General features: G+C 35.5%; 1 protein-coding gene across 2 annotated transcripts; it reads right to left on the bottom strand.

The window, feature by feature from the left end:
• Positions 1-709: 709 nt before the first annotated feature.
• Positions 710-13,988, bottom strand: LOC18447799 (subtilisin-like protease SBT4.14). 2 transcript variants are annotated; one of them, XM_020675799.2, is made up of 11 exons: positions 13,772-13,988; positions 10,313-10,407; positions 9,584-9,681; positions 8,888-9,031; positions 8,676-8,772; positions 7,619-8,153; positions 6,799-6,911; positions 5,507-5,761; positions 4,497-4,611; positions 2,602-2,818; positions 710-1,291 (listed from the first exon to the last, which is right to left on the bottom strand). In XM_020675799.2, the coding sequence occupies exons 1-11, from the start codon at positions 13,925-13,927 to the stop codon at positions 762-764; spliced, it is 2,355 nt and encodes a 784-aa protein (XP_020531458.2). In that variant the 5' UTR covers positions 13,928-13,988; the 3' UTR covers positions 710-761. The 2 variants fall into 2 exon arrangements, with proteins under 2 accessions (XP_020531458.2, XP_020531459.2); XM_020675800.2 differs by having other exon boundaries at positions 5,549-5,761.
• Positions 13,989-15,693: the final 1,705 nt, after the last annotated feature.

Raw genomic sequence — 15,693 nt, 5'->3', positions numbered from 1 at the left:
ACAAAGGGCAAGAGGTAGGTCCAAAAGGACATGGTTGGAAGTAATGAAAAAATATATGAAGACTTATAGCCTCATTGAAAGAATGATCCTTAATAGAGCAGAATGACGGATTCGGATTTGTGTAGTTGGCCTCAATTAATTGAGAAAAAGTTTTGACGATGATGATGAAAGGGTGAAGCTATTGACTCTTGTTATAACCTTTTTCGTTATTTCCCCTTAGATGATATCATCGTTATCTTTGTTAGTTTGACCTCCTTTAAAGCATGCACGATAAATGGTTGCTTGCCTCTTTTGTTAGATTTGAAGTTGGGTGATTGTGGCGGTGTCATTTTTCCACATAATGCCTAAGAGAATGTTTTTTGAACTTTGCATAGGGTGAATGATAGAACTGTAATCGATTGATTTCACATCTGATGGTTAGAGGTGATTGTGACTTATATCTAAAAAAATTGCTCAAATCTCCTCTGTGCCCTCTTTGGCACCTCTCTCTTATCTATTATTTTTTCTCTCTCACCTCATTTTTCTCCAATACAAAACGTGGGTTGACTATATAAATCCTAATTCGCTATTTTGTTCTATTAAAAGCCATATCTTTTGTGTATTGGCATATACCATTATCTTTGCTATATAATTGTAGCCTTTCTTTTTTATCAACTCCAATCCCATGTCAGCACATTGCTAGTACATAGGAAGCAAGCTATCACAACTATTAAGAGTAGAAGGACCTACAATTGTATTATTATGTTGGTAAAGATGCTAGTCTACACCTTCACACTATGTATTACAATGGGGCTCCTTACATTATGGACTGAATCACTCCATATAAGAGCCCCTGATGCAATCCTGTGATATCCAAAGGAATTGCCCATGATCTTCACTTGAAACGACCCAGTCTTATTGCACGTATTGAAGCTGAGATTTTGAGGGGATACAGTGATGTTGATGCCTTGTGGAGCCTCAACTTTGGCAGTATACACAGAGTCTTGATCATCAACATTTGTTACGGTGCGTTCGAATGTGGCTTCGAAAGGGCCATGGGTGTTGTTCACTGTGAGTTGTATGGTGGGGTAATTTAGGCCATCGGTTCCCTTTGCTTGAGGAAAACTCGAGCAGGGGGAGATGCTATTGTCCCAAGCTTTTCCCGGGCTGATTCCTAACCGGCACAGGTACGCTGAATAGTCTGTCTCGTTCATGTCGTACACGAGACCAGGATTTAGGGCTCCCACAGGGTTGATCATTCCAGCACCGTAGGCGAACTCAGCTTGGTGCTGGACTGATATTGCTGGAGTTGCTAGAACAAGATCAGTCATGTGATTAGTTACAATGTGGCATGAATGGAATCGGTGTCGGTGTCCACAGATGTCGATAATACGTAGTACTTTAGCCAATGCACGTAGACATAATTGTACTCTTAACTATTATATATAAATATTAGAGTTTTTGGTATATATAATATAATTTCCCTTTTAATGCTACATAATAAGTGGATGAAGAGGTGGTAGAGAAGAGGATGATATGCTATAATGGCTTGAGCACCTCAACAATATTTGAACATAAATGAAGCAAAATTTTTTATCTATGCTCAAGCCGTATTATTTCAATATTTTGTAAAATAAGATTGTGAATCAAGCTTGAGAAAGAGCCATATTGGTATCCAAAACTCAAAAGAGCTAATTTTCAAGTTTTTTTTTTTTTTTGAACTTCAAGTATGAATCAATTTTCAAGGAATTGATACGGGTATTTGTCAACATTCAATTCAATGTTTTGTGATGCACTTCGTTTAAGCTCCATTCCCTTTCCCTCCGCTATACTAACTTTCACTGTAAACCACATTTTCATTTAAATTTGAACAACTAACTCTTTAATGAAAAAGTTAATTGAAACGGTATTACCTAACTTACGGATGAAAATCTCATGTTTCAAAAAATATTCAGACCGAAGTATCATGATTTTGATCATTGTATTCTACAAGAGTAAAATCAAACCAAATTTAATGCAGAACTTAATGCAAATGAATTGGAAAAATATAGATAACTGGATGGGGTCCCAAGCCCAAGGTAGGCAACTCGCCAATTTCTCAAATGCACGCACCATTTTGCTTAGGGATGACAATGGACCCAGCTAAACTTGGGACTTGAATACTATTCGGGATTGGGTCTAGACCCGATCTGGGCCCGACCCAAATAATATGGGTAATGTGTAGGTATTCATAAATGTTGCTAATACATTTGTTTTTTTTTAGGTATTTTCAGTGGAATATGTGAGTATTCAAAGATGTTGTGGAATACTATAAATGTTGCCAATAATATAAGTATATAAGGTAAATGTTGCCAATAATATAAGTATATGATGGTTAAAAAAAGGGCAAGAAAAAAAAGAAAGACCAGATCCAGGACCCGACGAGTAGATCCGACTTCGGGTCCGGGTATGGGTCCAAATTTTTTGACCGAAAAGTTGGGTCTGGGGTCCAAATTTTGGACGCGAATAGTATTGGGTTTGGGTCTACGTTCCCGTCTACATCCACGTTCGGTTAGATCAATCCCATTACCAACCCTAATTTTTCTAAACTGAAACACATGTTGTGCCATACTTCATACTTACTGGTAGTGGTGATGGCTGATTTAATTGCAGCTGGTGACCAAGTAGAGTGAAAAGACTTAATGTAGGCTGCCACCCCACCAACATGGGGAGTTGCAAATGATGTGCCCGTACCAAAACTGAATGTGGGGCGGTTGTGAGAACTGAAAGTATCGTAGAGATAAGTCTTATAACTTGGAATGGCAAGCAATATATTTTCCCCCGGTGCGACAACATCTGGCTGCATCAAACAAAATAAACTTTTATTTGACTTCTTCTCATAGATTTTATTCAGATATTAAAGAAGAGCAAGAAAAGTTTATTTGTTTTGAAAATAATATCAAGAAAGAAAATGGTTAGATTACCTTGTTTGGGATTTTCAAGACAAATTTTGAAGTATCAAACACCACCTAAACTGATAAATTTATGACAAAGTCAAAGTCTAAGGAACTCTGATATTTTGACTAATTGGTAATTTGATCTTGAAAATCATTGCTATCATCAACGTGGTATTTTTCTATTAATTGAGGTCGGTTACGCGAATTTTGGTTCGTCATTTTACTCTGATACTTTGATAAATTGGTAATTTGATCTTGAAAATCATTGCTATCATCAACATGCATTTTTTTATTAATTGAAGTCGGTTACATAAATTTTGGTCCGTCATTTTACTTTATTAAAAACCATAACCTCAGTGAAACATTGTTCCAGAGTCGAGAGCATCAGAAATATAATATCATAAATCGAATGTATCAATTGTGCCTTGGTAACGCATCATGTTTCCAGCCATACAAATTTTCATAAACTTTTTGTACAACTTTATCACTGTAACAAAATAGAGATTTTTGGGGAGTCCCTAAATGAGTATGGGATAGTTGAGAGAGAGAAAGAGAGAAAGTGTGTGTGAGAAGAGATATTTAGGAATTGATATTAGGAACTTAAAGGGCATGAGAGAGAGAGAGTGTGTATTTAGCAAGGGGGAATTAAGAGCTTGTTGCAAATATACTCACAAGCTATACAATTTTTTTGGAAGTTTGAATGTATCCTAATTTAATTGAAATTGGTTTCTTAATTAGGATAATTTATAAGAAGACTTTTGTAAAGGTCTTAATTTTTGCTTGTTTTACTAGTCAAATTCCTTTTTGCTTCTAGGGCAAGTGTACTATATTCTTATGGGTGCGTAATTTATATTTATTCCGTTAGTCCCTATTTGGGAGGATGTTTTTAATTTGAAATTTTGAGAACCATCTAAAAATCACTGGTGGATTCATCTCATAGATAAAATTAAAATTGATTTTTTTAACACTTGGATCTCACACTCTGATAATTGGATAGTCTCTATTGTTGTAGACGTTATATATATTTTTTTAAAGTGTATAGAGAGTGCAATTAGGTTATATTTTATTTTTTGACGGTAACATGGTTGAAGAGCTTATATCCCCAAAATTAATCCTAGATGCTTTACCCGTGGGAGTAAATGGATAGGTGACTCCCAAAGGAGTATAATATTTTTTACTTCTAATTTTTGCCGGTTAGGATATACAACATGCACGTGTACGGATGATTTTATTCCTCTCCCAAAGTTTTTCTCTATAATTTCAATGCTATTTCCATAGAGCTTTATTTTCTCTCGGCTAATCTTAGTTATTCTCTTTTGTTTGATGGTTGTAATTTTTCATTTGTATTTAAATTTTTTTATGTTTTATCGGATTGTGTACTATAAGATCATTTACTTTTGGTATAAGAAATGCCTCTGGCTAGGCTTGGTGTAGGCTGACATGGCCTGTTTGGCAGCCCTATGTGTGATGCAATGTACTCCAATGCAAGAGACACACGTGCGTACGTCCAAACACACGAAGAGAGAGAGAGAGAGAGAGAGAGAGAGAGATTTGTAATCTCAATAAGGGCTAAGATTGTACCTTAAGCACTCCCCATCCTAAGCGATCCGGACCTCGACAAGATCCGGATGACACAATCGGGGCAACCCCACCGCCAATGATGCTTTCCGTTTGCAATATCTTTCCCACAGCAGACCTAATTGAAGCATATAACAATGTCCAATAAAAATTAAATAGGGCCATTATTTAATGGGTGTGATTTAAATAAAGCTGGGACCCCAAACAATCAAAGTAAAGCGCACCTTCAAATATTATTAAAAGATATTGTTTAAACACTAAAAATATTTGTGATGAGATGACCTAAAGATTTATTTTTATCTCTAATTATAAAATTTAAAGTGTAAAAAATAGTATAGATTGAGCATATCTATGAACACTTCAAATATTGAAAATTGACGGTCCGAAAATTTATTACAAGATGCGCTATTTTCAAGATTTGAAATTGATTTTTCTCATGCCCATGCATCTTGAGGTTGAGATGATCAATTTGAAGATTTTTGGGTATAGAAACAACCTCTTTTAGTGAAATTTTGAGGTGTGATTTAATTTGATTTTGTAAGGCCTTGCCCTTATCTAAACCTTGTCCTTATTTAGATTTCTTCCTACGGTCTTCTAATTCTATGTTACTAATATGCAAAGAAAGAATTATTTTAATTTGGAATTAATTTTTTTTATTAAGAAGAAGTGTAATCTAAAAGTATGACTTTGCAGAGTAATTGTGTGGTATCGGGTTGGTATTTTTTAAAATTGACACTTTTAAAGGTGCATCATGACTGAATTTATTCATGAACAAATCTCCTAATCAACTCTAGCTTAGATTTCCAACATGTAACCTACGAAAAGATTTTATTGTCTTCAAGGGTTTATTTTTTAGAGATTCATGATTAACTGATCTCCGTTGGACCTGAATGTGAGCTTTAGAGCAATGCCTGATACCATTTGTTCTTGTTGTATATATAACTATCATGTTGATATTATTGTTAGCTCACTTAAAAAAAGAACAAAAAAAGAGAGAGTTAAATAACACATACTTATTGGATTTCAAATATTGCAAGAGTATATTGGTGGTGGACCTATTGATTCCGATTTGTGGTCCATCAAACTCAGATAGTACGTAGGGATTCTCGACGAGATCAGGTGGTGGAACACTGTCGAACCAGATTGATCCAACGATGCCCTGGTGTGAACGCTTGAAGTACTGGCGCATCATACCGGCTTCCGGAGGAATTTTACATAATAAAATCTTACCCTCAGTCCTATCGGAATCCATGTAAAAATAACAAGTCCTAGAAACAAACAAGAATTAAAACAAGTTAGGATCTTCATGAAATAATTTTCATCCTCACACCATATTTGCTTAAGAAATTTTGAAATTTCATAAAGAGACAGGTGGTCTCGGCCGAGCAAATTAATACCCTGTTTGGACATCAACGTTTTGAGGATTAAGATTAGCAGAGTGTTGTGATTTGGGTGAGTAACTCGAAATCGTCCTATGTGCAAGGTCAAGTTAGGGCAAGTTCCATAGCCACTTGCCCAAAAGGAGTGAAAAAGTATATATATATATATAAAAAGAGAGAAAAGGTTAAAAAATAATTTGAAAAACACCACCATATTACTTGTTATTAGTTTGTTATATGATTTTGATAGTTTTTAAGGTGATTTGGGGAACTTTTATATTGTTTAAAAAAATTCAGAAATATTCAAGATCTGAATCAAAATTTTTAATAATCCATCTTTTGTAGAGTTTTTTCTGATGATTTCTATTGCCTCTTTTATGCTCTAAATAACTTGTAAACCCGCTGATTCAACCAGCCTAATCAGGCAAGTCCCAGCTAGTCCACAAAGTGTTAAAAAAAATAAAAAAATACAAAAAATATATTTAAAGCATGATTAAATAAAGCACATCCAAATGAAGTTGAAAAGTAGTAGAAAAAAGTGGGTTTTAAAAAATTGATTTGAGCTCAAGGTATTTTTAAAATTTTCTAAAAGAGATAGGAAAATGTAAAAATAAATATTCAGGGCAAAACACTTTCGAATTCTTCTCAAAATGATAAAAAAAATAATTCAAAAATACATTACAAACAAATCCCTTATTATTTGAGGTTTTATATACATTTTTAAAAAATATTTAAATACCCTTTGGACCCTCGAAACCGGATCGGCCAATGACCTATTTCAGTTTGACCAGCCGGTTCCAAATTGGATCGTCCGAGTTTGCGAACACTGGTCTGGTGGTTCATAGTTTCTTTCCGGAATCGGTAGCAAGAGTCCAAGTGAGTCTCTGCTAGTTATCATTGCAAGGAAAGAAAAGAGTATAACTAACCCTGCATTATCTCTGCATTCCTCATCCTTGAAGTCACATTGTGAGCTGTCCACACTCGTGATTAAAGGTGCGAAATTCTTCGGGGACTTGAACACATTTATGGCCCCCTCTCCCTGCACACACATTGCTCCACACATAAAAATGTTAGATTGCAGAGAAAGAGAGAGGGAAACACACATTGCTCGACACATAAAAGTTAGATTGCAGAGAGAGAGAGAGAGAGTAAGATTACTGCATTGTAACGATTTCAGTAGGATTATTGCATTGTAACGATTCAGTAATTCGTTTTTTCAAAAATAGAATCCAGTCTCATTTCGATTTTTGAAAAACAAAAAATAGGCGGAACTGTCATGTTTTAAAAGATAGTAAATACAGCAGATATATACCTAATTTCCCCTCTTTTTCTTTTTTTTCTTTTGAAGAGAGGATTTTATAAATTTTCGGACTTTTTTTTTTTTGGTAGAGGAGTTGAACTTATGATGTGGAGTTGAGACTGTCAACAACTGTGCAGATCAAGTCTAGGTTCGAATGCTTAGCCTGATTACTAGCAGTGAAATTCAAACTTAGACGAGTAGACTCAGAATCGTCGAAACCTGTCCAATTTTACAAGCCGAGCAAGAATCAAACCTATGGGAACCGGGCGACTCTTGCTTGCTCCTAATATTTAATAATTACTTCTTCAAGACTTGGTCGGGTTCCAACAAATTCGGCCGAGTCCAAGTTTGTGAGCTCGGGCACTGGAAAATCGCGAGTCCTGACTCAGGTCCTTTTTTAAAACTGTGGTGTGGAAAGGAAGATGATGAATAAGTGGGGGATTTACTTCGAGCTTTTGGCCATTGCCTAAAAGGAGAGTATTCTTCAGCTGTCGATCAGTATTTGTCATGCCCACTGTGAGAATCCATGGTGCACAATTGCGTACTGTCCCCAACCCCGGCCCATCATTCCCTGCGCCGGCCACTGAAAGGATACCCTTTTTCATCGCATGGAAGGTGCCGATACTCAGACCGCCATCAAAGGTGCCAGTCTCATCATCAACCACCAATGAAATTGATAGAATATCAACACCATCTGCTATGGCTTCATCCATGGCTTTGAGGATATCTGCTTCGTAACACTCGTTATCTGGTGCTCTCCAGCATACCTTGTACATTGCGATTCTAGCACCAGGGACAGCCCCTCGTGCTGTGCCATTAGCGATGCCAAATAAGTTCGCGTTGTCGACCCAGTTTCCAGCTGCGATCGAAGCCACAGAGGTGCCATGGCCTGCCAGGTCCATCGGCGAATACACATCTTCTGTAGTGGCATCACCTTCGTACTTTTTACCCTCCGGGAAGATTTTCGCCCCTACAACCTTGCTTCACAGCCAAATTTTTGAAAATAGTTCAAGGTGAGGGAGAAAGCCATGATGTGTCTATGTCTTTACTCAACTAAGTCGTAATAGTAGCAGAAAAATGTAGAAGCAGTAGAAAAATGTAGAATTAAGGTGCACCTCTAAAATCCTTCGAAAAAATGTAGAATTAAGGTGTACTTCTAAAATTTTTTTAAAAAATGTAGAATTAAGGTTCACCTCTAAAATCTTTCAAAAAAAAAAAAAAAAAAAAAAAAAAGAAGAAGTAGTTTTTTTGTTCGTAAAACTTCTAATTGATCATCTCAACATCAAGATATATATATATATATATATATATATATATATATATATAGATATAGAGAAAAAAGAGATCCCAAGTCGTAAAAATAATATATCTTCCAATATATTTTATGGACCATCCATTTTTCAAAATTTTCATACGTTTATGGTTTTGCTTGATTTGAACCATTTTGGGAGTTTAAAATTTAAAAATACAACTAACCGAGAGATTTTAAGATGTTAGAATTACTTGTTGCAGGTGAAGTTGGCAAAACAAGAACCTTTCCACTTTGCTGGGGGAGGGCCAAAATTATCTCCATTCAAACTTTCAACACTGGGGTCGATTCCTGAGAGACACTAATTCAAGTCAATCTAGAATCACAGATAAACAGTCTATTCTGCAACACACAAGATTGTTTTAAGCAATGATTATGTGGTCACGCTCAGCCGTGGTCTATTTACCTGAATCTATCACACCAATGATGATGTCACTTTCGGCCGCATGAACCCTTGGAGCACTCTTATTAAGGCCCACAAAATCCCAAGATCTAGTTATCAGAAGCTTATGCCGTCTATTTATGAATATTGAAACAACTCCTTTTGTAGCTGCCATCAAACACAGTATAATCACTTACGCGTTAGGCCTCTCTAAAAAGGCAAGAGGAAGGCTCAAAAGGACATATATAGAGGTAAGTAAAAAAGATGTGAAAACTTTTGGTCTTACCAAGAGTATGGCATAAAATTAGAGGAAGAAGATTCTTGTAGCTGATCTCAAATAATTGGTATAAAGTTTAGATGATTATGATGATGTTACTGTAGGACCATTGGCTTATGATATAAGAAGGTCACATTCATTCGTAACCATCGAATATGGAATCCAATGGCTTGGGGATGTGTCACAAAGCTCGATAAACTTTTTAGTGGACTTCGAGCTTGGTCAATAACATACCCTCAACCACGATTTTACATCGCATAAGTGGTTGTGACCTCCTTGCGTAAATAAACGGTCTTATCATATACTTTCCCTTTTCTTTATCATGTCCATAGAGGTATGGGTTTCAAAATTCTAATAAAATAAGGAAATGCTAGTATTTTAAACTTTTAAAAGAAAAAAGAAATAGATGATATGAGATAAACTTCTATGCACTTAGCACTCACCTGCGAGTCTGTTGGCCTCTGCTTCTGTAAGCATTGCAGAAAAGCCATTGAAACTCTTTGTGTATCTATATCTAATGGATGCCTTGGCTTCTTCATGGCTGCTCCACATTGTAAAAATAGGAATAATAAATCCACAAATTTGTGGGAGAGAATTTTACTTGAACACATAAGCTAAATTAGTGATTCGAAAATCAGAATAGGCCTTGGACCCAGTAGGGTCCAATTCTAATCCCTCGAGCTTGAGTTGGGCAATTTCCAAACCCCACCAAATTATATTTAAACAAAAAATATTTAAAAAATAGAAAATTGGGATACCCAAATGATTTTGGGGTTTTCAGCCTAAAATGGCCATCCTCCCATCTTAATTGGACTTTGGCAATATTAGAGGTGGCAATGGACCCGGATCCAACCTGGGATCCTAGCGGTAGACCCAATCCCGGTCAAAAAATTGTACCCGTCAGGTCAGGCCGGATCCAATTTTGATAAGTCGAGTCCAATTTTTGGACTTGAACACTATTTGGGTCAGGGTCCGATAATGTTTCTTGGGTCCTAAAATTTGAAGTAGATTTAAATATAGTAAAATACATAGCTATTTTAATTTTTATGTCAGGTCTTATCAAGTCTGGGTCCGATGAATCCGGGTCCAAACCCAACCTGACCCGCTGTCACCCCTGTGCAATTTTGAATCATTGGTCTGAGTATGCAAATGTAGGGGAATGCTTTCTTTACCTTCCCTTAATAGATGCCAAAGTATCATGGTGTATGTCCAGTATGCTTGTGGAATCATCAAGTTGAGGCACATCTCCCATGTAGATGATGTAATGCTGTAACAATTGCCAGACAACAATTATGGTATTCTCAACTTTGTCCTCTAATTTTAATTCTTTTTGGGTGTGGTTTACATAAGTTTGCAACCTTAAATAATGACGCATCTCCAAATTTTATCATCAGGGGTGATTTGATTTTGGTATCAAAGTTTCTTAGGATGTCTTAGAATCTATTTATATCTCTTGTTATAAAATTTTAAAGTTCAAAAATTGTTCAAATCAAGTAGATCTATAAATAAATACATGAAAATATTGAAAATGGACACTCTAGATAACGTGTTGCAAGATACACTATTTTGGGGGCTCTTAATCTTTTCTTTTCTTTTCTATTCACTTCCAGGTATCTGGATGTGGAGATGATCAATTAGAATGTTTTCCAACATTAAAACAATCTTTTTCGATGGATTTTTTGAGTTCTCCTAAATTCTACAATTTAAGGTTGCAGCCTTATACAAACGTTTTCGAGGCTGCAACCATTTCCCTTTTCTTCTCATACTTTGTCGCACACCACCAGCCAACAAGCAAGTAGTTGAAACCTTATAGTGCCACAAAAAATGGTCTTAAAGTGTACGATCTCAATATAGCCACAGGATTTCCTACTCCTACGGGTGTATACTATCTATTTACTACCTTAGGCAAAATATATACAATCTTTATCACCCATATACTAATCTCAGAAAAAATAAGTAGATAAAAATCTATGTACTGGGAAAAAAACTAGTGCCTTAAGATTCAATAGAGACTGCCCATTCTTTCAAGGGCTAGATCTAAGTCTTACAAAATTGAAAATTCAAGTTTTTTTCTTATATTCTTTGCGAAATTTTAGGCCAAACAAATCTTCCTAAGTAGGTTTTTTGAGTGAGTGAGTAGATGAACAATATGGTCCTGCGAGAGCACAGTATATGCGTGCGTGCCTCGATAAATGAAGTACATCAAAGACATCGTGCATGAGATGTGAAAGATCCCAACAGGCATAGGTAGAAGAAGGACATTAATGGATGTAGAAAGCATTGACTACAAAGAGACCGGACCATTAATCTATTGTACATGTAAGTCATAATCATTTTTATTAAAATTTTATCTTTGAAACTTTGAGTTTATTCAATGACCCACTTATAACCGCCCATTTAAAATTCAAGGGACAAGAATGATTGTGACTTCTATATACAGAAGATAATTGATCTCTTTGTAGACAATCCCTCTTTTCCATAGATGATTTTATCTTAGTCCGCCTAGGTACAAATTTTTAAGCTCTGTGTGACAAAACAGAATCTCAACATTCATATTTTTAAAAATTTGGATAATGCATTGACGACTTTTTCTATATGAATCAGATATTAACTTGATATATAACTTTTTAACCTACCTGCATTTTAGAATTTTTTACAATATGAAATATTTGACTACAGGAGCAAGCCGGCTAGAATTTGGCCCAAAGTACACCTCAAATTCCTAAAACATGATGGAGAAGTATTCTATTCACAAAGTAAACAAACGCCACTCTAAACCCAATTTGGAAAACCCAAAAAAAATTTGTTCCAACAGGGTCTTTTAACAACTAGATCATCCTTTGTGTTGCTTGCTTCTCGTGTTAAGCCCAACGAAAAAGGTTGCAGACATGGATACTTATTGTGTGAGTAAAGAAAGTGCTGGAATCAGGGTGAATATTCTTTAATGGTGAAATTACGGGTTCCTGTTACTTTCGATCATTAATGGCAGCATAAAAAAAATCCCATTAGAGCTACGTCTCTGAGCCAAGAGACGAGCAGAGCTCTATGCTGAAGAGATTTTGCAATTTCGCGATTTTCATCTGCAATTTTGATCTCTTTCTCTATCTCTGCCACCAAACTTGATCCCTCTCTAAAACTCTTTCTCTCGCTATCTTCCTCTTTTGTCTCTTTAAAACTCTTTCTCCCTCCTACCATTTTCTGGCAATTGGAAAATGCGTCCAATTTGCTAGAAAAGCGACCCACCTTGTGGGAGAGTGTATCTAAATTGCCTGAAAACTGACCAAAACTTGCTGGAAAATGGACCCTCACTGCGTGAAGTTTCAGGCTACTTGTTGGAAAACTACCCAACTAGCCGGAAAAGTCATCCACTTCCCCCCGGAAATGGATTTGCTGACGACAGAGGGAGAGAGAGAGAGCAAATTTCATCCCGTCAAGTGACCGAAAATAGAATGCCGCGTGATACAATTTTTAGTATCACGACACTTTCAAGTCGGAGCTGTATTTCTTGGGGATTGAGATATTAAGCAGTTATTAAGATATATTATATTACGATTTGATTTTATCAAATCAACATTTTATCAGCACTTGTTTATAAATTATTATTATTTTTTTTTCTTTTTTAGTCACGAAATTCCATTGAAATGCGAGATTGAAGTTATCGTCATACCATTTCAAAAAGATTTTCTAATAATAACATCATCACCGTTCCAAAAAGAATTTTTAATAAATACTTGTATCATTCTAAAGGCATCATCACACCATTTCCTATTTATTTCTAAAGTCATCAAAACGCCATTTCCTATTTATGTTGCATGCCTTTGACATTTGCATGAAATTACATGTTTTCTAACAAGATTAGATTTTGGTTTCAACATGTTAAATCATTGGAATAATATGATTGGAATAACATATTTTTATTGTGACAAGCCTTATTTTTATTTATTTTTTATAGAAGTCTTTCAAATGTCTTTATAAAATCCTTATGGTACAAGTTAAAAAATCGGAAGAAGTTTGATTAGGAAACTAGAAGGGAGACTAAAGAGTAGGGTTTATCCACCATGGATTTTTTTTTAAGCGGGGATAGATAACAGAGAGATGCGTTAAAGATTTCCCAAAAATTATCGTGAAGCACCTAATAGATATTTCACAGTGTAATCGAATCGATTTAGTAATTTTTGAGAAATCTCGAACAATATCTTTTCATTATACCCAAATAGATATTTCACAGTGTAATCGAATCGATTTAGTAATTTTTGAAAAATCTCGAATAATATCTTTTCATTATACCCAAACAGTCTAAAAAAACTCTGCTCTCAAAGATTACCGTAAAACGCGTAATAGATTTTTAACAGCATAATGGGTTTCGAAATTTACAGCGTAATTGGTTTAGTAATTTTTGAGAAATCTTGAGTAATTTCAAATAATCTCTTTCCATTATACACAGACAATTGAAAAAACTCAGCAGAGTTTTGGAACAATGGTATAGACGTACCCAATTTTGTATTTCGTCTTGGCAATATCAAAGATATACCTACCATTGCTGAGCTGCTTCTTTTCCGCTATGTAATTTTTTTATTTTTATTTTTAAATATTAACTCGGGACCTCTAGAAGAACAGATATTTAAACTTACCTTCATCTCTTCACCATTAACAAAGATGAACCCCAAGGTGAAGCACAGAAGAAGAAGTAATTTGAAGGCGAGGCCATGATTGTTAGCTTGAAGAAATCCTTGTAATTTGAAGGCGAGGCCATGATGGTTAGCTTGAAGAAATCCTTCAAGGGCCATGGTGATTGTTCCACCAAAACTCTCAGCAAGTGGAACCACAAACCTAGGGTTGACTCCATCCTTTTCTTATAGCCAAGGGAACCTCTTCTCCAACCTGGTATCTAATTTAATTTAGCTGAGATAGAGGACAACTATTTATGGAAAAAATTCAGTTTTTTCTAGTTCACAAGGTGTGTTCTTGTTCACCCATTTAAAATTTCGTAAAGGCGTGCATTTAGAGCCACAGAAAATTAACATCAACCGGTTGGATGTGGGCTGGAGGTTTTAGGTTATTGGCAAAAGGAATCCTTTTAAGATGAAACGATGGAGGTTTTTAAGTTTGTTGCCTTTTAAGATGAAACGATCAGTATGGGTTTAAGGCTCCATCTTTGAATTTTAAAAGAACCCATGTACCTGAACTGGAAAGAATAAAATTTTAATACAGATAAAAGGGGTATTTTTGTCTTCGTTTGTCTTTTTGTTTATTATTATTATTATTATTTATGAGATTTCATATATGAATAAATAGTACAAAAAGGTTATACCAAAAAAGAGGTTTTAGCGATCACCAACCATTGTTGGTGGGTACCCCCTTTATCGAGTGAATCTGCCTCCATATTATTTGATTAAAAGTTACCACTCTTCCATATCTATATCTATGAATCTTCAGCCCCTCAACTGCCATTGTCAATATATTGGATTTTAAGATAGTAACTGCAAAATGAAGTACCCGTTGAAAATCTTTCTATTCCTCTCCTTCCAAACATTCCATACAATGCTTGCCCACACAGATCTCCAAAATAAAGTACCGAGCTTACGGAGACCTGGTGAACTCCATTGTAGCGGAAGAGCACCCAAACTCGAGTCGAGGTGAATAAATAAATTCAGCAATTGCCTACTCCAATTCCATACCTTCAAGATCTTTTGTCATCTTCATGGATTTGAAAGAGGAAATTATAAAGAAGCCCCCGAAAATTGGAGTGCGATGGACCCAAGACTCACACAGAAGGTAGTAAATAGCTGAAAAACTTTCAACCTAAAAATTGTGTCATTGAAACATCATTTGCCCATGTTTACTGACGATTTGGTGATGTTGCATATGCTACTGTAAGAATAAACAGTCACCAAAGATATTGGTTCCAAATTCTGCAACACAACTCATTTTTCATCCAATTTCTAGCTTCGATTTCTCACAGATCTTACAGTGGCTTCAGCCGAAATTCGACGTAGTCGTTCTCCTTGACAAGATCGTCTGTCAAACTTCAGATTTTCTTTTTTTTGAATATAATCATCCGGAGGGATAAATCTACCGTATGCTCCTATGAGAACATGGTATACGCACTCTCATTAAAATCTAAAGTGGATAGCGTTTTAATGAATAATGGAAACCAAGGCATCAGATTGCCTTCTTTGCAAGGACAAATAACAAATAAAATAAAGAAAAAATGTATTGAGGGACCAAAAACAAATTTTAGAATTAAAAGATAGTCTATATTTTGGGAGATTTTACTTTGAGCTTCAAAAATTTTTGTGGCTTTCTTAGTGCTCCTTCGACTCCTCGTTCAAAAGCCCAACTTTTTGTTTTGTAAAAAACAAAAAAAATTACAAATTACATAAGCCTGCTACCTAAAACATCCTGGACCCCCTACTAAAATTTCTTCTCACCAAATACTCCCTTGTTGTTTTCCTTTGCATCGACCCCAAGTTAATATCCTATGTGTAGGATATTTCAGGTAGTGAGATTTATGTAATATTTCTAAAAAAACAAAAGAAAACAAAAAGAAAAA

Source organism: Amborella trichopoda, chromosome 9 (assembly GCF_054954075.1).
Source record: "Amborella trichopoda isolate Santa Cruz 75 chromosome 9, AtrichopodaSantaCruz75HAP2 v2.0, whole genome shotgun sequence".
NCBI lineage: Eukaryota > Viridiplantae > Streptophyta > Magnoliopsida > Amborellales > Amborellaceae > Amborella > Amborella trichopoda.
Note: the sequence above shows the minus strand (reverse complement) of the source record. Positions and strands in the feature narration are given on the sequence as shown.

Excerpts from the sequence above, each read along its gene's own strand:
- LOC18447799 (XM_020675799.2), bottom strand. The coding sequence starts at position 13,927 with ATGGCCCTTGAAGGATTTCTTCAAGCTAACCATCATGGCCTCGCCTTC. Across the intron at positions 10,408-13,771 it reads TTAATGGTGAAGAGATGAAG|CATTACATCATCTACATGGG; the intron begins GTAAGTTTAAAT and ends CAATTGTTACAG. Across the intron at positions 8,154-8,675 it reads GCCAACTTCACCTGCAACAA|CAAGGTTGTAGGGGCGAAAA; the intron begins GTAATTCTAACA and ends TTGGCTGTGAAG.